The following is a 22,303-nucleotide window of genomic DNA, read 5'->3' as shown; positions in this document are numbered from 1 at the left end:
GGTGGGAGAATCAAGCAGAGCAGTTTTTGTTTTTTCCTGATCACTGTGGCAGTGTACCCATCAAAAGCCAAGAGAGGGAGGGAGGATTTATCTTGGCCCATGGCTTCAGGGGCTAAAGTCCCTTATGTCAGGGGGAACGTTATGGCTGCAGATGGCCCATGTTGGTGGGAGCATTAGCCCTAACCCTTTACATTTGGGAGGAACAGAAGGCTAAGGTGGAAATGACTGAAAGTGGTCCAGGCTATAGCCCTCAAGGTTTGGTCACCAGCCACTCACTTTCTCCACCTAGGCCTCACTTCCTAGAAGTTCCACAACCAGACTGGAGAGATGGCTCAGTGGTTAAGAGCACCAGTTGCTCTTCCAGAGGTTCTGAGTTCAATACCCAGCACCCTCATGGTGGCTCACAATCATCTATAATGGCATCTGATGCCCTCTTCTGATCTCTTTCCTCATGCAGGCATATATGCAAATAGTGTTCGTATACATAAATAAATCTTTTAAAAAGAGGAAGTTCCACAACCTCTCACCAGCTGAGAAACAAATGTTCAAACACAGGGGTCTATGGAAACCACAACACAGGGAAAGGAGATAGGTTAACACCAGCAAAGAGGGTGGAGCTTCCTCTGAATTTCTGCATCCCTCTTGTGGAGCCAAGACCCCCTGTGCCCGTAGGTATTAGCAGGATACAGAATCTCCAAGGAGACAAGCCTCCTTTATGAGGGCTTATCTAGATTAGGGCAATGACAGGGGAAACCCTTCTTAACTGTGGTCTGGGGGTCCGGAACCCAATAAAAAGGAGGAAGTGAGCTGAGCCCCAGCATTCACGTCTCTCTGCTTTGTGACTGTGGATGCCATGTGACCACTACCTCAACCTGCTGGCCCCACCAGGATGGACTGTACCCGCCTCGAACTGTAAACCACAGTAAACCCTACTTCCCTGTGTAGGCCTCAAGATGGCTGTGCACAGCAGCTTTCCTTCTTTACTGTCTCTTTAAACATTTATTTATGGCAGAGGGTTAGCACACATGTAGATGCTCAAGAACAACTTTCAGGACTTGGTTCTCTTCTGAGACAGAACTCAGGCTTGATGGGAAATGCCTCTAACTTCTAAGCCATCTCACCAGCCAGAAGCTTTCGTACCCCCACACCCCAGACAGGGTTTCTCTGTGGAGCCTTGTACCTTTCATTTGTAAGTGCGCTGGCATTCAAGCTAAGTCTCTTCAGGATGGCGTGCACTTACCAGAAACATGCCACAGTGAGTTTGTATTCCCCAAATATATACCCAGCTGGGCACCCTCTGTCTAGGACTAAGGCTTCCGGCAGCAAGGCAGAGCTGAGGGGGGAAAAAGGAAGGAAGGAAGGAGGGAGAGATGGACGGGAGAAGATAAGGAGAGAGCATACTTTTTATTTATAAAAACATTCAAACTCTAAAGATAGAATCCTTTAGGTTGTGCGGGCAGTCTTGCTTTGCTTTGTTTGTTTTGAGACAAAGTCTCCTGGAGCTGAGGCTGGCCTCACACTCCCTGTGTAGCTGAGGGTGCCCACGAACTTCTGATCCTCCTGTCTTGGCCTCCTAAATGCTGGGATCACAGGTATATGACAATAAGCCCAGGAACAAAAACAGGTTTAAGGTTGCAGTTCTTTTTTTTTTTTTTTTTTTTTTTTTTTCTTCTTCCCTGAGACAGGGTTTCTCTTATAGTCCTGGCTTTCCTGGACTCACTTTGTAGACCTGGCTGGCCTTGAACTCAGAGATCCGCCTGCCTCTGCCTCCCAAGTGCTGGGATTACAGGTGTGCACCACCATGCCCGGCTGTAGTTCTTTTTTTGTTTGTTTTTGTTTTTCAAGACAGGGTTTCTCTGTGTAGCCTTGGCTGTCCTAGACTCGCTTTGTAGGCCAGGCTGGCCTCGAACTCATAGAGATCTGCCTGCCTCTGCCTCCCGAGTGCTGGGATTAAAGGTGTGCACCAACAGCCTGGCTGCAGTTCTATTCTGCATGGTGGCTTGTACCTGTATTCACAGGAGGCTGAGGCTGAAAGACAGATACAAGTTGAACCAGCAGAGGTTGAGGCTGAAAGACGGATACAATTTGAACCAGCAGAGGTTACAGTGAGACCCTGTTACAACAACAACAAAGTCTATGCTAAAAGCATGCAGGTAGCATGGGGACCAAGAGAATGAAATAACCACTAAGTGACTTTAAAGTTGGGCCCCACTTCTGAGCCACGCATATTGCACATTATTGTTTTCTTTCCCAGAGCTGGGATTTAAACCCAGGTCCCTGACCATGCTAGGCAAACACTTTGCCACTGAGCACACTTTTTATGTTTTTCAGTTTTTAAACAAGGTCTCATCAGTTGCTCAGGCTGGCCTTAAATTCTCTCTGTAGCCCACACTGGCCTTGAACTTGTGACCCTCCTGGTATTACAGGCCTGGATGAGTCGTTCAGGAAATCTGTATTAATGGTTGTATTATATTCACTGACAGTGGTGTTGGATTGTGACCTCCTCTCCCTATGAATGGGACCTTTTAGAAGAAAGGACCTTTTGCAGTTCAGCTTAATGTGAGATGACGTCATGACTCAGGGCTCTACTTCAGTGACTAGTATTCCCAGGAGAGAAGAGTCAGAGACAGACATGCAGAGGGGGACGATACAACTAGGATGCGATGATCATGTCACTGAAGCCCCGTGGCTACAAACCAAGGGATGGCCACAAATGAATGCCAGCACTCAAAAGCTCAAGGGGGAGCCTTCAGGGACAGCGTGGCCTGCCCACTCCTGCGTTTCAGACTTTCAGAAACTTCCCTGGGAGGGTTTGGTGGTGCAGGCATATCAGAAGACAAAGAAGAACCCCGAATTCAAGTCCAACCTGAACTGCAGAGTGGATTCAAGGATAGTCTAGGCAACTCAGTGAGGCGTTTGTCTCCAAGTGAGAAGTAAAAGGATGCCTGAAGGGTGTACCTCATACTAGTGTTTGTCTAACCCTGAGGCCTTGGGTCTAATACCAGGGACGGGTAAGGAATCCATTCTGCCCTATTAAGGGACCCAGTTTGCAGTATTTTGTTAAGCCAATGTCATCTTGTAATTATCTTATAAATAGGACTGCTATGCTGCACACATTGGCTGTTGACAGAGCTTACAAAAGTTCACTTTTAAAATCAAGCCTTTTTTTTTTTACTTGCTTTGTAAACCAAGCTGTCCTTGAACTGACAGTGATCCGCCTGTCTCTGCCTCCCAAGCGCTAAGATTAAAGGCGTGTGCCACTACCGCCGCCTGAAATCAAGCATTTAAAATGCATCCCACATTTTAAACTAAAAAAAAAAAAAAAGGGCCAATGTTTGATATAAATATCCAATTGATCATATGCTAGAAAGAATATATAACGGGACACTATATATCCACATACACACATACTGCATCCTTCACCTAGGAGCATCCCAGCATGCTGCTCATAAGGGCCCCTCTAGCTAGAGGAGCAGCCATGACTCCTAATCTGGGAATCCAGCTCAGTATGACTGACATCTCTCACTTTCCAAAGGCAGAAAGTCTGAGATCAGGGGCCTACAGAGTTGGGGGACTGGAAAAGCTGCTTCCCTCTCTTGGGTCCAGGCATGGTGAGAAGGGCAAGGGAGCTCCCTAGGGACTATTGTGTTGTTGACACACTCTCAGAAAGGCCAGGGGCTCACTGTGTAGCTGAAGCTGGCTTTGATCTCCCTCCTTCTGCCCTGAAAATGTTGAGATTATATATGTATGTATGTGTGTATGTATGTGTGTATGTACGTATGTATGTATATATATATACACACACACACACACACACACACACACACACACACACCAAACTTTCTGGGGACACTTTTCCTTTCTTTTCTCTTTTTCTTTCTTTTTTCAAGACAGGGTTTTCTGTGTAGCCTTCGTTTGGATTAAAGGCATGCGTCACCACGTCCACCTTTTTCCTTTTTTATTTTTTTAAAGATTTATTTATTATTATGTATACAGTGTTCTGCCTGCATCTACACCTGCAGAAGAGGGCATCAGATCACAGTATACATGGTTGTGAGCCACCATGTGGTTGCTGGGAATTGAACTCAGGACCTTTGGAAGAGTAGGCGGCGCTTTTAACCATTGAGCCATTTCTCCAGCCTTTCTTTTCTTTTTTAAGATAGTCTCTGACCCAAGCTGTCCTCAAACTCCCTAAGCAGACAAAGATGACCTTGAACTTCTGATCTGGTGCTAGGAATTGAACCCAGGGTTTCCTGCATCTAGACAAGCACTCTATCAATTGACCTATATCCCGAACCACAGGGAACACTTTGATAAGGACATTTCCCTGTTTGTGAAGCTCCACCTGGGACCTCATCACTTCTCAAAGGCCCTACCTCTTGATAAAGTCACTCTTGAGGGAAGAGTCAATAGGGAATGGGGTAGGGAATAAACAATCCACACTGTACTGTGCTCATCTGTAGACACAGAAAGCCAAAACATAAGCCAGGTTGGCTTGCATGAGGTCCTGTGTTTAATCTCCAGCACTACTATAAAACAAATCAGAACAATCAGAGAGCTTGTGTCTATTCGTCTCTCTGGCCCACCTCTTACTCCCCCTAGCTCCTCAGCTCAGCTGCACAGTGGTCTCTCTGGAATCTCTTCATAATTGGTCTGCTTGGCATGCCTTCCCTCACCTTCCGTGGTCCTGTTCCTCCCTTGCTATCTGAGAGACAGTCTGGAGTCACCCCCTGCCCAGCCACCTCCTTCCTCCTTTCCAATTTGGCAGTCATCATGCTTAGGACAGCTGTCATTCTGTATCCATGGGGAGTGGGTCTAGGAACCACCTGCAGGCCTGCAGATGGTCAAGTCTCATATATATAAAACAATGCCACATTTGAATATAACCTATGCTTATAACCTGAGTACTTTAAACCCTTATACCTCACACAATATACACAATACGTAAGTAGTTGCATAGTAACTGTATTGTTTGTTTAGCCTGGTTTCTTGAGACATGGTTTCTCTGTGTAGTTCTGGCTGTCCTGGACTCACTTTGTAGACCAGGCTGGTCTCGAACTCACAGCAATCTGCCTGCCTCTGCCTCCCGAGCGCTGCGATTAAAGGCGTGCGCCACCACGCCCAGCATAACTGTATTGTTAGGGACACAGAAACAAGAGACGCTCCATATACAGTTAGTAAGAATGCAATGTCCCCTAATACTTCTAGCATGCAGTTGGCTAAACCCACAGATGCAGAACCATCTTGTACACCTGTTTACCTTCTTACCTAGTTCATTTCTAGCCTGTTTTGGTTTGCTTGCTTGTTTTGACAAAGCCAACCCTAGAGCTCCCTGCACAATGTGCAGGCAGTTCCGCTAAAGAGTGTCCTCTCTGTTAGTGTTTATTATCTGTATGAGCTCAGAGAGGGCCAGCTTGGAGGTAACAGCCACTCAAGCCAGTAAAAATAGTATCAGAGACAACCAGCAGGGGCTAGCTTAGGTCTAAAGTAGGCTGGGATCCAGTACAGGAGAAGCCACATAGCACATAGGCTGGCTACAGTGCAGGGCACAATGTGTCCTCTGCACAATTCTAAAGTACAGAAGAGAGATGAAACCAGGATGCCAAGATGCACAGATATCTCTTCGTTTGGCTTTTTAGGTGAAGAGGTTCTATGACAAGGCTGACCAGTCATGTTTCATGAGGGCCACATTCTCCCCCTCAGGAAAAGCTGAGCATCTGAGAAGTTACTGACATTCATCCCTAGGGAAAGGAGAAGGAAAGTGTCTGAAGGTTCCTTACTCCTTTGCAAAGAAAGCAACTCTGATGGAGACTGCACGAACAGAAAATACTAGTCCTGCACATCTGTTAAATGTTTATCTGTGTAATGATTCCTTCCACACACCATAAAAGTTCCAATAGCCTTGGCATCTAGATCACCATCATTGTATTTTATTTTGATCCTCATGAACATTGACCCAGCGTTCCTCCCAGCCCTGAAACACCATGACTCCCACTGCTGTTTCTGATTGCTCGCTGTGTGTTCAGAAAGCTGAAGGTCCAGTTGACGGCTCAATGGCTACTCAGTGGGTGTGGGTTATGTTCGGGGCTCCGTGCCCCATGCTCCACGCTGAATATGAAAGACAGGTGACTTCGTTTTAGTGAGGAGACAGAGAAATAACAAACCTGTGAGTCATTCTGCTCAGTATTTCCAACCAGGTGCTTTCACGGCGAAAGCCTGGGTGTGAGGCAGTGGCGAGACAGGGTAGTCAGGCTGCGGCAGGCAAAAGCGTCAGGGCAAAGCCTCTCCACAGAGAGACCAGTAAGACCGCAACAGGAGCAATCTTGGCTGAAATGGGATTATAAAAGTTTGTGAGGACTCCAAAGAGCTACAGGGAGAGGAGGAACAGGGCAGGAGAGGGAGGCACAAGCTAGGCCACCTGGCAGTGAGAGGGAATCAAAAAGACTGCAGGGCTGGAGGAGGGGGTAGGGTGGGGTTTCAAAAGATTGTTCTGTGTCCTTGAAGTTTTGATGGTGGTCACACCATCAACTCTTTTGGTACCCTTATCCAAGCTGCACATCCAGAAGTTAATTACAAGAAACTATTGGACACCATCCAGAGGGAGTCTAAAACAGCATCCAGTGTGTGTGTGTGTGTGTGTGTGTGTGTGTGTGTGTGTAATGAGGTGTTCACCACCTGAGCCAGCAGGGGATATCTCAACTTCAAATTATCCTATAGCATTCGGGGACTCAGAAGAAAAACACAACTAGCTATTTTGTTCACTGCTGTGACAAAAAGCAAGTTTAGGTGAGGAAGCGTTTACTTTGGCACAATTCCATGGCATGATCGATTGTACCTGGGGAAGGTGGGAAGTGTGATGACAAGAGTGCGTGTGAGGTGGCTGGTCACACTGTGCCCACAGCCAAGAAGCAGAGCGAGACGAATGCGGCTGCTCTGCTCCCTCTCTCCCCTATTTATTCAGGCTGGGGTACAGCCGAGCTCCAGTCAAACCTCTCCGTGAGCACAAGAGACACGCCCAGAGGTTGTCTGCTAGGCAACCCTAAGTCCTGTAGACTAACCATCACATGCTACAATCCCCTGAACAGCCACAATTTTCCCCCCAATGCTGTACAAATTACCCTGTTTAGCCTCCCCCCTCCCCACCCCTTACCCACCCCCAGTTCACATACATATTAAGCAGCTGCCAAGTTTTAAAGTTCAAGCTAAGAATAGGTTTGCAGTTCACGTTGGATGGCAAAAGCAAGTAGCTGTCATCCAGGCAGAAGCGGACGGCCAGCAGTCTGGTCAGTGCTGGCCGGGAATGGCATGGCGGACGCCCACTTGAGTGTGCTTCTTCCTAGGATGAAGCTCTTTGTAAATTCCAAGCTTGGGCCAGTTAGTAACGCAAGCCTGCCCACCTGATGGTGCCATTCAGCAAGCTGCATGCCAGGACAGGTAGCTCCTGATAAGTTCTCCACGGGAGAGAGTCATGGGGGATCTCACGGTGAAGCTTTTATCAATACCCTAAAGCAAGACCCGGAACTAGGAGGGTTGATAGCTCTCTCCTAAACTCTCCATGTGGCCACATTCCTATCCGCTATCAAACACAGCTAATGATGTAGCCACTCGTGGCTGATTTAAATTACACATACCCAAGAATGTAATTTTATATTTATGTAAATAGGCAACTGACAATACATTACATACATACATACATACCGTGTACTAGTTTTTGTGGTGTAGCCGGGAGCGGTGGCGCATGCTTGTAATTCCTCCACCTGGGGAGGCAGAGGCAGGCGGGACCTGTGAGTTCCAGGGCAGCCTGGTTTACAAAGCAAGTCCAGGACAGCCAAGGCTACATAGAAAAACCCTGTCTCGAACCTCCCACCCCAGGCCTTAATCCGCAAAGTTTTTGTGGCACACAAAACTACCACCTTCTCATCTTTTCTCCAACATTATCATTTCTAACCATAAAGAAATGGGTGCCATCTGTTTCCTTATCTCTGCAGGGGATTCGATAAACGTCTTGTACTTTTCACAGTAGGCAAGCAGTCTACTATTAAGCTACCTGCCTAAGTTGCCCAGGCTAGCCTAAGGCCTGTGCCGGCTCCTTTTAAATGGCATATCACCAAGTCACAGCAGAGCCACAAGCTCTGGTCATCAGAGATAAACTTTCCATTTTCCTAGCAGCATCTGTTGGTTGGTGCTTTGGGGAGTGGAACCTGGCTCCCAGCAGGCCCAATCTGTTGGTCTCCCCAGGCCCTCCCTGGCCACTTGGAGCTCAGGAGGGAGCCAGGGGTGGAATCTTCTGAGAAATGGATTATCCACAAGGGCCATGCAACAGAGGGTTCCCGTCCCATTCTCAGAGTCCGTGCCACAGCCAGGACCAGCAGGACTCCACGCATCTAAGGCCAGGCCGCGTTCACCCCCCGGAACGCCAGGCTGACGCAAGCCAGGCCCCGGGCACGCGCGCCCTCATTCATTCACTCCATTCATTCTGCAGACGGCCGCCTCCTCCCCGCCCCGCCCTCAGCTATCGCCCGCCCGCGAGATCTCTCGTGTCTGTGGAGACGGGACTTGGGGAAGAAAGTCGGGCGGTGCCCGATGAGCAGCAGCAAGCGACAGGGAGACAGCACCCGCCTTTCCCGCCCACGAGGCCCGGGCTAGGCCGCCGCCCGCGTGACGCGCGGCCTCCCGCAGTGAGCGCATGCGCGCGGGAGCCCGCGCTGGCCCACGCGGACCTCCAGCTCTGCGTGCGTGCGCGTTCCCGCCCGCCCTCCCCACGTGACCCGCCGCACCTCTCCCGCCTTCTGCGCTGGGACTGACCAGCGGAGTCGGCTGGGCCGTGCGGACGTGCGCGTGCGCGTGAGCCGCGTGGTTGGGCGCGGCGCCGTTGCTCCGCCCCCTCCAGGCTCCTCCCCCTCCGCGCGCCGGCGTCCGCTGCGTCTCCGGCATTTGAATCGCGCTTCCGCCATCTTTCCAGCTTCAGTCGGACGGGCGCGGAGACTCTTCTGGAAGGTAGCGGCGGGGCCGGGAGGGCTGGGCCGGGCGCGGGTGGCGGTACACGCTGGGTTCTCCTTCGGGTGGGCGCGGGGCGGCGGCGGTGAGGAGAGTGAACGGGCAGCGCCCTGGGCTTCTCAGCCAGCTTCCCTTCCCCCACCGTCTCACGCCGCGTCCCCGCCTTCCCGCGCGCTCTTCCCGGCCGCGGCCTTTGTGGGGCGCACGTGCCGCAGCCGCTCTCTCCCGCAGGATCGCCGCGATGGCCGCCCAGGGAGAGCCGCAGGTCCAGTTCAAGGTGTGTGTGTGCGGACGGACGGACAGGCGGACGGGCGGACTTGGCGGGTCGGGCAAGAGGGGGGAGGTCGGGAGGACAGCATGGCGGGAGGGACCCGGGGCCGCTCACGCCACCTTCTTCCCAGCTCGTCCTGGTGGGCGACGGCGGCACCGGGAAGACGACGTTCGTGAAACGCCACTTGACGGGCGAGTTCGAGAAGAAGTATGTAGGTAGGTGCGGCGGGGCTGCGCGACCCTGGGCCCGGAGAAGGCGCGGGCTGTGCGTGGCTGACCCTGCCGCCCTGTCCCCGCAGCCACCCTGGGCGTGGAGGTGCACCCGCTCGTCTTCCATACCAACAGAGGACCCATCAAGTTCAACGTGTGGGACACAGCCGGCCAGGAGAAGTTCGGGGGCCTTCGCGATGGCTACTACATTCAAGGTGAGGGGCTGCGGAAGTGGGCCTGGCCGGCGGCGGACATGTGCCCCGGGATGAGCCAGGGATCCAGCCGTTGCTCGGTGACTAGGAAGGAAGATAAGGGATAGAGAAAACGTCGCTTCCAGGGAAGTCACGACCTGGTTTGAGTGGATAGGAGATGCTTTTTTTTTTTTTTTTAAATACGTGTCGCCAGGGGTGTCATTTGATCACATGCTGTGTCATGCTAGGCATGGTTTGGGGCAAACTGTGTGGCTTTACAACTTGATGGGGGCAGGGAAGCTGTTGGGTTTTGAAAACTTTTTTTGGTTCTCAAAACTTACATTGAGGTACATAGGAAGTGCTTACCTGTGAATATTTCCGTCGTTAAGAAATTTAAATATAGCCAAAAGAAACCTCCAGCTCCTGGAGACAGGCTCTCTCTCACATGTGAAAGGCAGCTGTGTCATGTAAATCATACTAACTTTTACTTTTCTCCTTGAAAGTGATTCAGACATTTTTAAGGTGAAAAGAAGCTCGTTTGGTGGTTCAGGACAAATGAATGAAAAAAGGTTTCTTGTGATCTTACTAGCCTGATGAGAAAATCCTTGAGAATTTTTTGGTCTCTTGCTGTCTTTTAGTATGTAAAGACACAAACGTGTTTATCCTCTGAATTGAAACATTTTAACCAGAAAATCAGGACTGTACATTTGCTGCTCTTTAACTGTATCTTCACCATCCCTGTAGTGCAGGTTGTAGAAAGGACCTCAGATATCCTTAAAGGTATAGCATCCTTTAATTATTTAAGAATGCATTTCTAGGTGGTGGCAGAGTTTTTTTATAGGTCCTACTCAGTGTAAAGGAGATAGGTCCTCTAGAATGCTGCTGTAGGATTCTACTTTTGATAAAGTTGGATAGTGGTGGTGATTGAGGGGTGTTGAGGGAGATGTAGTTGATAGCATAAATTGGTCTTGAATTTTGATACTTTAATGTGAAGAGGAAGTGGAGTCAGTGCCATGTATTACAATATTAACCTTTCAGTATTTGGGGAGGGGCTTCACATAGTGGATGACTGGATCCTGCAGTAGACTGAAGAAACATTCCCATGCCTTTATAATGTTTTTCAGCCCAGTGTGCCATTATAATGTTTGATGTAACATCGAGAGTTACTTACAAGAACGTACCTAACTGGCACAGAGACCTGGTGCGCGTGTGTGAAAATATCCCCATTGTATTGTGTGGCAACAAGGTGGATATTAAGGACAGGAAAGTGAAGGCAAAATCTATTGTCTTCCACCGAAAGAAGAATCTTCAGGTATGCTCATAGTTGAATAATTTTTAGAAAAGATTGTATGTAAGGTACACATACGTGTTCTCTATTAAGAGTTGACCAATGTTCTGTGTCTGAGTTTAAAGTGTCTTGGAATGTGATTATTAAAAGAATGTCTCAAATATACATTCCTTTGTGTCTTAAACAGTACTATGACATTTCTGCCAAAAGTAACTACAACTTTGAAAAGCCTTTCCTCTGGCTTGCCAGAAAGCTCATTGGAGACCCTAACTTGGAGTTTGTTGCCATGCCTGCGCTTGCCCCCCCTGAGGTGGTCATGGACCCAGCTTTGGCAGCACAGTATGAGCATGATTTAGAGGTATTTGTTCTTTAAATTTTTTTCTTGTGTATGGGTTTTTTACCTTCATGTGTGTCTGCCGAAACCAGAAGTTGCTGGTTTTGGATCCTCCCAGCCCTGTGGGTGCTAAGAATCAAACTCTGGTCACTGGAAGAGTTGGCAGTGCTCTTGGTGCTGGGTGGTCTTCAGCCCCGTTTGTCCCTACAGTTAGTGCTTAGGCCTGACTTAGTCGTGGTGGTTTTGATCTGGACTGTATCCTTTTGTTTCTTGCTCCAGGTTGCTCAAACGACTGCCCTTCCGGATGAGGATGATGACCTGTGAGAAAGTGAAGGTGGAGCCCTGCGTCAGAAGTCTAGTTTTATAGGCAACTGTCCTGTGATGTCAGCGGTGCAGCGTGTGTGCCACCTTATTTAGCTAACAGATCGTGTACTCATTGGGATGCTGAAGGAGATGAATGGGCTTCGGAGTGAATGTGGCAGTTAAAACATACTTTCATTTTTTTTGGACTTGCATATTTAGTTGTTTGGAACAGAGTTGTTTCCTTCCTGAATTTCAAAGATAAGACTGCTATAGTCGCATCACAATACTCAGTGGTGAAATCTTGTTTGTTACTGTCATTCCCATTCTTTTCGTTTAGAATCAGAATAAAGTTGTATTTCAAATAATCTAAACAAGTGAATCCTCCCTTGCTTACAAGCCTATTAAAGCTGCTAACGTAAGGGCGCTTGTGCCATATTCATAGTTTAAAATGCTGTTGCCTGAGGTCCATTCTGTTATGTTCTTGTGCCTACTTTCATAAACATTTGGATTGAGTCATGACCTAACTGTCCTGTAAAGAGGTATAAATATTGTGATTTCATCTAGGATAATACCTGCATTTTGCCAGGTGGTTTCACCTAAGGGTTCCTTTAAAGATTTTAAATATGTAGGCATTGGGTGTTTATGGCTCACAATTGACTGTTTCTGTAAGATTCAGAATGTAGGTTTCCATGTGTAATGTTGGTTCTTGAATATGTTGACTGCTTTCAAGTGGTGGCTCATGCTTTGCATAATGGTCTCAGCACTCAGGAGTCAGAGGTGGTGGGAGGCTCTCTTTGAGTTAAGGCCAACTTGGTCCACAGACCAAGTTCCAGGTTAGCCAGGCCTGAGACCTGTCTCAAAAAAAAATCATGGTAGGCTCTGTTCTAGTGTTAGAGCATCTGGTGATGTTCTCCGGCCCTGGGGTTTTATAGGCTGTGCAAGGAAGGAAATGGAATAGGAAGGAATACTACCACTGAATAATAAATAGTAGGGTGGGAAACTGTCAATTGAGTCTTTTTCTTAGTACGTGTGTGGTCCCATCAGAACTACGCTGTGCTCAGATGCATTCTGTGGCACTGTTGATCCAGTCCACCAAAGTTCTTTAGAGAGTGGGTACTTTTTACTTTTTTCTGCAAAGAAGGTAGAGTCATTTAAAATGGAGTGGGTGAATGGGAGGTGTACTGTGTGCTAGCTTCTGCACTGATGTCAGACTCAGACTTGAATGCTGTGCTACCGTCAGGTGAAGACCCTTCCCCTGACTGCGATGAAACCTCATTAAGCTGTCCTGAATTAATACAATGTGTGTAAAGCTGGTGTAGAACATGGAACCCTGTGACTTAATGATTTTTGTAACAGTTAAATTTGGGGGCTGCTTATGTTTGTTTAGCCAGAGTGCAAAGGATTTACATTATTTACTGGAAGAACTGTTAAATATATATTGCTTCTGCTTTCCCTCAGTTTTCTGAGTCATCTCTAGTACTTGCTGTAGGAGTAGTGCATGGCTTAAGATTTGAGGTATGGTCTAATTTGGGGGGTACAAGCCTATCCAGTTTTTGTAAGTGGGAAAGTTCACCCCCATTTATAAAAGCATCCTTGAATAGATGATTATAACTGGCTGAAGCAAAGTTACCAAGGGAAGCTGGGAAGGGAAGAGTCAAGTATTTGAGAAACCATTTTCTTGGGGGCTGAGGGTGTTCTTAAACCAACATGAACTTGGAGAGAGCTGCATCCTGGACCTTAAGTAGAACTGCTTGCTTTGGTAGATACAGCCAGGGACACAGGCTAGGAACTGGTGGCAACTGCTTTTAGGTGCTTGTGGATGTGGGCAGAGTGATGACTGAGTGGGCCATGAGGAGGGCAGTCGCTCCACCCAGTTAAGGTGCACCATGTCAAGCCCTCACTGCTGGGTGTGATACAGTCAGTCCTGAACTGTCCCAGCAAATTTACTCTTGAAGCTTGAGGTGGTGGCGGGTGATGGGAATTACCTAGCCATCTAGATAATGGCTCTAATTATTCATAACTAGTAGGACCAAGCTGCCGAGCCCAGGCTTCCTGAGGTACCTGCAGCTGATAAGTGCCCTCCCCTCTTCATCCTGAAGGCTTACCAGCTCGCCATCTTAGCCTGTCCCTGCATTTTCCCCCAGTCCCTAAAACTGATCAGATTCACTAGGCTCCTCCTTGCCTCAGTAAACAAAAGCTGAGCTGCAAAGAAGAGGCTCAGACCACACCAGCTGTTTGGAAGAAGCAGAAACCAGCCAAGCTGCCTGGAAGAGGTTTTAGCTTAACAGGCACCTGGAAAGGACACTCCAGTCTGTTGAGCTGCCTGCAGGCTGGGCAGGGTGCACTAGGTTCCCAGCTTTGTGAGCTGTTGCCCATGCTGGAGTGAGCTTTGGTGATGCAGTTGTCTGAGTCATGTCGTAAGTAAGGTGGTCATGTGTAGATGACCAGGCCTTGCTGCCAATCCTCCAGGCACAGAATCCAGGATCCTAGAGTCTACTCGGGCCAGTAAGCCAGTAGCCAGTTTGTGAATAACATTGACTCTTTTTCATCCCTAACGTGTCTGAGTCCTTCCCAGATGCTTCCTGACCAGTGAGGAATAACTTGCTGATACTTTGCTGTGACTTTGCAAAAGTCAAGGGACCAGCAAGATGGCTCAGCAGGTAAAGGTGTATGCTGCCAAGCCTTAGAACCCACGTGCAATCCTCAGATCCCACAAGTGGAAAGAGAACCAGCTCCTGAAAGCTGCCCTCAGACCTCTACACACATGCTATAGTGTGTGTGCCCTAACACATGCACATATTTAGGTAAATGTATTAACAAAACTGCTTTTCATAAGAGATGAAATTGTACCACAGTTCATCTTTTTTTTTTTTTTTTACATAGTCCTTGTCATAGTGTGGATGGACTATGTTCTTTAGATCTGGCCAAGGCATGCCCCGGTTTGTGTCCCGCTTTGTCATGGGCAGCTTTCACAGCAGCTCACTGCCTTCTGATGAACCGAGGACCTTGGTTGGCCTCTGGTTTTCACTCTGGGTCGAGACCCCTTGGGGCCAAACGACCCTTTCTTTCACTGAGATCATCAGAGCAACATGGATATTTATGGTACGGTTCATAGCATTAGCAAAATTGCAGTATGAAGTTCTGGTTGGGCATCTCCACAACATGAACATGAACTACGTTAAAGGGTTGTTGCAGCATTAGGAAGGTTGGGAACACTGGGCTAGGCAGATGTTCAACCATTGGACTGCAATCCAGTTCTGGCTTAGCCGAGAATGATCTCGAAGTGTTGGGCAGTTTCCATGTTTTACTTTTGTGGGACGCTCAAACTGTCAGCGATCTGTTTTTAAAAATACACATTGCTTAATGAAATAGAGAGTTTTAAGTTAATCTTTTGAGGTAAGGTTTCATGTAGCCCAGTCTGGCCTCGAACTTGCTGTATAGTCAAGGATTACCTTGAACTAACTTTCCTGCCTGTACCTCCCAAGTGCTGGGATTACAAAGTGTCCCACTACATCCAAAGAAAATTGAGTAATGGGGATTGAATGCCTGTGCGGTAAATGTGCCACCACAATTCACACCACGGTGTGAATGTTTTCCTTTTTGGTAGAGATGGCAGCCAGAGTCTCTTGCACACTGCCTTCAGCTACACCCCAGCCTCTTCGGTTAACCTTTACCAGTAGCAGTGGGAATGTTTGGCCAGGACTTAGAAAGATCACCGTCTTTTAAAAGACATTGTCAAATGATCCTTTCGGAACCTGGACTACTTTCATAACAGTGACCCAGTTTATAATACACCAATGTTTAATAAGGTGACTGGCGCCAGGAAGCCAGCACTCAAATGGAAAGCCATGGCCTCCCCAGTGACAACTGCCCAGGCTGTTGGTAGATGTGTATGCCGCTGGGAGTCATCCATTTTGTCTGTCTCCCTGGTACACCATTGCACAAGTGTGCTAGTGCCCACTCTGTGTTGGCTTCCTGAAGCTGGTTGCCATAACAGGTTTCTACAGAACAAAGATACCACAAAACATCACACTGATACTCTTGCCATTCTGGAGGTTGAGATCCAAGAAAAACAGGGCCAGGCAGGGCGGGACGCTTCAGATTCCTGGGAGCCTCAGACTCTGTCCTATGCTCATCTCTGAGTTCCTGGGAGCTCTCCATAATCCTTGGTGACCGTCCTCATTACTGTTCTCTCCCTCTGAAGCCACACCATGAGACTGAGGCAACTCTTATAAAAGAAAGCCTTTAGCTGGGGACTTGTAGTTTCTTATAATGTCTGTTACCCTGGTGGGTAGCTGACAGGCATGTTGCTATAGCTGTAGCTAAGAGCTTTGTGTGCTAATGCATAGGCAGCAGAAAAAGAGACACTGGACCTGGCACAGGCTTTTCAAATCTCAAATCCTACCCCAGTGACATACCTCCTCCACCAAGGCCACACCTTGATCAACAAGGCTACACTTTCTAATCCTTACATAAGCAGTCCATTACCTGGTGTGATGGTTTAAATAGGTCTGGCCACCATGAACTCGTGTGTTTGAATGCTTGGCCCATGAGGAGTGGCACTATTAGGAGAGACGGCCTTGGTGGAATAGCTATGGCCTTGGCGGAGGAAGTGTGTCACTGTGGGGATGTCTCCTACATTCAAGCTCTGCCCACTGTGGAATCTAGTCTCCTCCCAGCTGGCTGTGGAAGACAGTTTCCTGCTACTGCCTGAGGATCAAGATGTAGAATTCTCACTCCTCCATCACCATGTCTACCTGCACACGGCCATGGCCCCGCCATGAAAAAGGGACTAAACCTCTGAAACTGTAAGCCAGCCCCAATTAAGGGCTTGCCCTTCTAAGAGCTGATTTGGTCTAGCCGGATGTGGTAGTGCACCCCTTTAATCCTAGCACTCAGGAGGCAGAGGAGGTGGATCACTGTGAGTTCGAGGCCAGCCTGGTCTACAAAGGGAGTCCAGGACAGCCAAGGCTGCTAATACAGAGAGACTCTCTTGAAAAATGGGGGGAGGGGGGAAGATTTCATGTATGTGTGTGGTGTGTGCATGTGTGAATGCAATACTCACAGAAACCAGAAGAGGGTATCGGATCCCCTGGAGCTGAAGTTACATGTGCTTATGAGCCACTGGAACCCAACCAAGGTCCTCTGCAAGGGCAGTAAGTGTTGGTAAGTGCTGAGCCATCTCTCCAGCCACTGTCTAAAGTTAAAAAAAAAAAAAAATCAGGTAACTAAACTTTCGGGTATTTTCTTCAGAGGCCACTTGCTAATTTAGGGCAGCCTTGAGACAGTTCAGACCTCTTTGCCCTTTGCCCACATTTAGGCCAGAGAATGTTCTACTCCTGTTAACATTCTTCACATGGGACTATCAGGGGCCTGGAGAGATGGATGGCTTGGTGGTTAAGAGCGCTTGCTGCTCTTGCAGAGAATCTGCGTTCGATTGCCAGCCTTCTCATGATGGCTCACAACCACCTCCACTCCAGCTCTGGAAGATCTGATGCCCTCTTCTGGCCTCTATAGGTGTTGCACTCATGTGGCATACACACAGCCACACATACACATAAGTTAAATAAAAGTTAAAAAGAGACTCCTCTATATGCTTACTGGAGTAGTGTGAGCCCAGAACCCTGACAACGTCAAATGCCAAAGAGGATGCAGGCAATAGGAATTCTCGTTCATCACTTGGAATAGAATTCAGTGGTTTCTCATTAAACTAGGCATAGTCTTACTGTATGGATTCAGCGGTCATGTTTCTTTGTATTTACCCCCAATGAGTTGGAATTACTTCTTTCTTTAAAAAACAATCTTCCATGTGTATATTTATAGGAACTTTTTAAAAAATTGGTTTTTTTGAGACAGGGTTTCTCTGTGTAATCTTGGCTGTCCTGGATTCACTTTGTAGACCAGGCTGGTCTCAAATTTAGAGATATCCTCCTGCCTCTGCCTCCCGAATGCTGGGATTAAAGGCATGTGCCACCATGCCTGGCTTTAGGAACTTTTTTACAAAAAGATTTATTTATTATTTATACAGTAGTCTACATGCACATCTGCAGGCCAGAAGAGGGCATCATGTTACATTACAGATGGTTGTGAGCCACCATGTGGTTGCTGGAACTTTCTTGTAACTGTCCAAGTACATAAAAAACTGAGCTGTCCTTTAGTAGATGAAAGGATAATCTGTGGTTTACCTAGGAAATACAATATTAGTAAGCAAAGCAAAGAACTGAGCAACTGGGTTGGACCGACTGCTCAGGGGTAAGAACAATTTCTGTGCAAGCATGAGGACATGAGTTCAAATCCCAAGCTCCCACAGAGAAATCTGGGGATGGCTGTGCAGTGGGGCCAAGACACAGAGATTTCTGGGGCTCACAGGTGGCCAGTAGAAAAACGATGTGTCCAGGTTCAGGGAGCCTGTCTCTAGAACAAGGTAGAGAGAGTGATACAGCAGGCCTCTCATTGTCCTCCCCTGACCTCTGAGTCTTTGCAGAGATATATGCACCACACACACACACACACACACACACACACACACACACACACACACACACCAAAAGCCACTCAACAATCAAGCCATAAAAAGCAGGAAGGAACCTTGAGTGGACATTACTAAGAAAAAGAAACGAATGTGAAGAATCTGATTCCAACCCTGCCACATTCCACCCATAACGATGCTCTGAAACAGCAGGCTTTGTAGAGACAGTGGAAGTGTGAGCAGCTGTCAGGGAGGTCAGGAGTGAGCATGTGGAACACAGAGGAACCCCAGGGGCAGGGGACAACTCTGTAGGAAGCTGTCATGTTGACCACGTCCCCTCATACCACAGAGCACACAGGGGCAGGATGAAACGTCCCTGGAGGTTCAGCCAATGTAACAAGTGTGCCTGTGAGAGAGGGGTGCCGATGGATGTGCACACGGTAGTGGGAAGCCAGGGCACGCAGGAGTACTGTATTCTGCACACAGTTTTCCTGTGACCCCCAAGACTCTACTAAAAATAAAGCCTATCCCAGATAATAAAGCAGTTTTAAATGCACATTTATTGCTGAGACAACTGTCAATGGAAAAGAGTCGAGCGTCTTTTATTGAACAATTTGTTAGTAAAATTGACTTGCAAAATTGGTTCTTTGAAGCTTGTTCAGGTCATCTCAGAAGCAATTATCTGAGCGCTAGCATGCATAGTTAAACGTTCTGAGTCCCGATGAAGTAGCCGGACGCCTCAGCGTTTCGATTCAGAGCTAAGACCTTAGAAGGTAGATTAGGGGAAGCAGGGTTGGCTGGTACTGGACTCAAAATCCTCCCCAGTGTTGGCATTATCAGCGTGTGCTACCAGACCCGGTGGGGAGCTCACCTTTTTAAACACTTTTTGGGCATTAATTTAGGCAGTTTGAAAATGCTTCTGGGTGGCACTGGAGCAATAGCGCAGGGGTGGAGAAAACTGGTTGCTCTTCCAGAGGACCCTAAATTCCGGGCACTCACATAGCAACTCACATGTGGACATATAGACATAAGTGAAAATAAATAAATGACAGGGCTGGAAAGATGGCTTAGTGGTTAAGAGCACTGGCTGCTCTTCCAGAGGTCCTGAGTTCAATTCCCAGTTCAATGCAACCACATGGTGGTTTATAACCATCTGTAATGTGACTGATTTCCTCTTCTGGTACTTATGAAGACAGAACACTCATGTACAAAAATACATGATAAATAAACCTTTTAAAAATAAATATTTGGTGGCACTCAGAGGAAGGATAGGAGGCTACCAAAAAAGACTTGATATCCTATGAGCATACACAGGGGGAAGAGGACCCCCTCAGTCACAGTCATAGGGGAGGGGAGTAAGGGGAAAATGGGAGGGAGGGAGGAATGGGAGGATACAAGGGATGGGATAACAATTGAGATGTAATATGAATAAATTAATAAAATATATTTTAAAAATAAATATTTTTTAAGAAGAACCAAAGAGCACTTCTTTTTTTAAAAAAATTATTTATATTTATTCAGTATTCTGCCTGAATGTCAGAAGAGGACGCCGGATCGCATGTATAGAGATTGGTTGCCGGGAATTGAACTTAGGACCTTTGGAAGAACAGCTAGTGCTCTTAACCTCTGAGCCATCCCTCCAGCCCCAATAAAGAACACTTTAAATGCTGGGCAGTTGTGGCACAGGCTTTTAATCTTAGCACTCAGGAGGCAGAGGCCAGTAGATCTCTGAGTTCGAGGCCAGCCTGGTCTACAGAGCGAGTTCTAGGATAGCCAGGGCCACAGAGAAACCCTGTCTTGAAAGACAAACAAAAAAGAAAAGAAGAAAAGGAGGGAGAGAGAGAGAGGGAGGGAGGGAGGGAGGGAGAGAGAGAGAGAGAGAGAGAGAGAGAGAGAGAGAGAGAGCTATAACTTATGCAATGTGATACTGGTGGTGTCCAGGGCTTTCTCCTGAGCTTAGGGACCTATTTACAGCAGAGGACTGAAGGCAGGGTGATGCACCTGGTAGCTTAGTTGATCATGAAAGACATATTTCTCATTAAGAGAGAGCAGAAGTGTTGGTTCACTCCCTTGGAAGAAAAGAAATCTGGCTGGGGAGATGGTTTGGTTGGCAAAGTGTTTGCCACACCAGCATGAGGGCCTTAGCCTGATCCCCAGAACCCATGTATAACAGCCCAGTGTCGTGTACACATTTGTAATCCTGGTTGTGGGAGGGTGGATACAAGAGGCTCACCGGCCATCCAGATTAAAGGCAACTTGGTAGGGCTTCAAGCCGATGAGAGAGCTTCTCTCAGAACACAAAGTATATGTGTGGGGTCCTGGGAATATAGCTCAGTCAGTAAGAATGCTTGTCCATGTGCATAGGGCCCGGGGTTTGAGTCCCAGTATGGCATATATCAGGTGTGCAGGTGCATGTGTGCAATTCCAGGCCTCAGGAGATAGGCAGGAGAAGTAGAAGTTGAAAAGCAGCCTGGACTACATGAGAATCAATAATGATATGATAATATATATATTATACAACATATAATGATATATCAGGGCATAGGCATGAGGATCAGAAGTCCAAAAGCAGCTTGGATTACATGAGACTCAATAATAATATTATATAATATATATTGTAATAATATAGTAAATAAATTAAATTAAAAATAACAACAATAATAATGCTGGAAAGATCTCTCAGCATTAAAGAACACTTTCTGTGCTTCTAAAGAACTGGAGGTCTCATCCCAGCACCCACATCAGGTTTTCACAAGTACCTGTAACTCCAACTCCAAGGACTCCAACTCCCTCTTCTGGCCTTCCCAGGTACTGCACTCATGTGGCATGCATGCACTCACACACACACACACACACACACACACACACACACACACACACACACAGAAATGAAAATAATTGTAAATCTTTTTTTTTTTTCAAGACAGGGTCTCTCTGTGTAGCCTTGGCTGTCCTGGACTCGCTTTGTAGACCAGGCTGGCCTCGAACTCACAGGGATCTGCCTGCCTCTGCCTCCCAAGTGCTGGGATTAAAGGCGTGCGCCACCACGCCCGGCAATAATTGTAAATCTTTAAAAACAAAATGGGCCCAAAGAGATAGCTTTAGAAGATGAAAGCACTTGCTGCAGAGACTGACAATCTGAGTTGAATCCCTGTGATGGGAAGAGAGAATCGAATCTGGTCAGTTGCCCCCTGACCTCTGAACGTACATCAGTGCACAGTGTCCTCCCCCATACCCACAGCACCCCCTCCACACACACTAAATACATAAATGCAATTGAAACAAACAAGGTGGACAGCTTCTGAAGAATGATGCCTGAGGTCGTCTTCTAGCCTGAACACACACACACACACACACACACACACACACACACACACACACACACAGAGAGAGAGAGAGAGAGAGAGAGAGAGACTGACTTGTGAAAAGCAAAGACACGTTTATGGCAAACACCTGAGGGGAGGGCTACTAGGCCATGCTACCTCGGGGTGCACGGATGGTTGATGCCTGGGTCAACAAAATTTACTGCATATTGTTAGAAATGAGCCAATATAGAGAGCGCACCCTAAAGTGGCATGTGGTAAACTCATACTGTGCAAGCACAGCTGACAACCCCAAAACACATCCCTCTACCCAAAGTCACTACTCCCTGTCACCCTCTCCTCCTGACGCCTCTGGGGCCCTCCTTTTCTGGGTGCTTTGTCACCATGGAACCACCCCAGGGGATGTCCTTGAGTCTGCTGTCTTTCCTTGGCTACATTTCCAAGGCTTGTGGTAATTTTTTTTTCTTTTTATGTCTGAATACTATCCCCTTGTGTGGCTAAATGATACTGTATCCGTTCATCACCTGGGAGACATTTTGGGCCGCTTCCACCTGTTGGCTCTGTGATTTGCAAACATTCATATGAGGGTTGTTTGTTTTTAAAAAAAATCTCTTATAAATTCTTCAAGATATTTGGGTAGGATGCTGGGTGGTTGTGGCCCACCCACACCTTTAGTCCCAGAACTGGGGGGCAGAGGCAGGTGGATCTCTGAGTTTGAGGCCAGCCTGGTCTACAGAGTTCCAGGATAGCTAAGGTTACATAGAGAAACTTCAAAAAACAAACAAACAAACAAACAAACAAACAAATATATATCTATAGGGATGGGATGGTTGTTTCTTATGTAAATTCCATACCTAATTACTATTATTTCATCAAAAAGTGTGTGTGTGTGTGTGTGTGTGTGTGTGTGTGTGTGAA

At 47.4% G+C, this 22,303-nt stretch overlaps 1 protein-coding gene across 2 annotated transcripts; it reads left to right on the top strand.

Annotated features, from left to right (window-relative positions):
• The first annotated feature begins 8,854 nt into the window (after window positions 1–8,854).
• RAN (RAN, member RAS oncogene family) lies at window positions 8,855–11,958 on the top strand. 2 transcript variants are annotated; one of them, XM_084763636.1, is made up of 7 exons: window positions 8,855–8,997; window positions 9,229–9,274; window positions 9,399–9,483; window positions 9,567–9,692; window positions 10,793–10,980; window positions 11,144–11,314; window positions 11,570–11,958. In XM_084763636.1, the coding sequence occupies exons 2-7, from the start codon at window positions 9,239–9,241 to the stop codon at window positions 11,612–11,614; spliced, it is 651 nt and encodes a 216-aa protein (XP_084619762.1). In that variant the 5' UTR covers window positions 8,855–8,997; window positions 9,229–9,238; the 3' UTR covers window positions 11,615–11,958. The 2 variants fall into 2 exon arrangements, with proteins under 2 accessions (XP_084619762.1, XP_084619763.1); XM_084763637.1 differs by having other exon boundaries at window positions 8,884–8,997; window positions 9,213–9,274.
• Window positions 11,959–22,303: the final 10,345 nt, after the last annotated feature.

This window comes from Acomys minous, assembly GCF_964271855.1.
Source record: "Acomys minous genome assembly, chromosome: 16".
NCBI lineage: Eukaryota > Metazoa > Chordata > Mammalia > Rodentia > Muridae > Acomys > Acomys minous.
The sequence above is the reverse complement of the archived record's forward strand: the minus strand, read 5'-3'. Positions and strand labels throughout refer to the sequence as shown.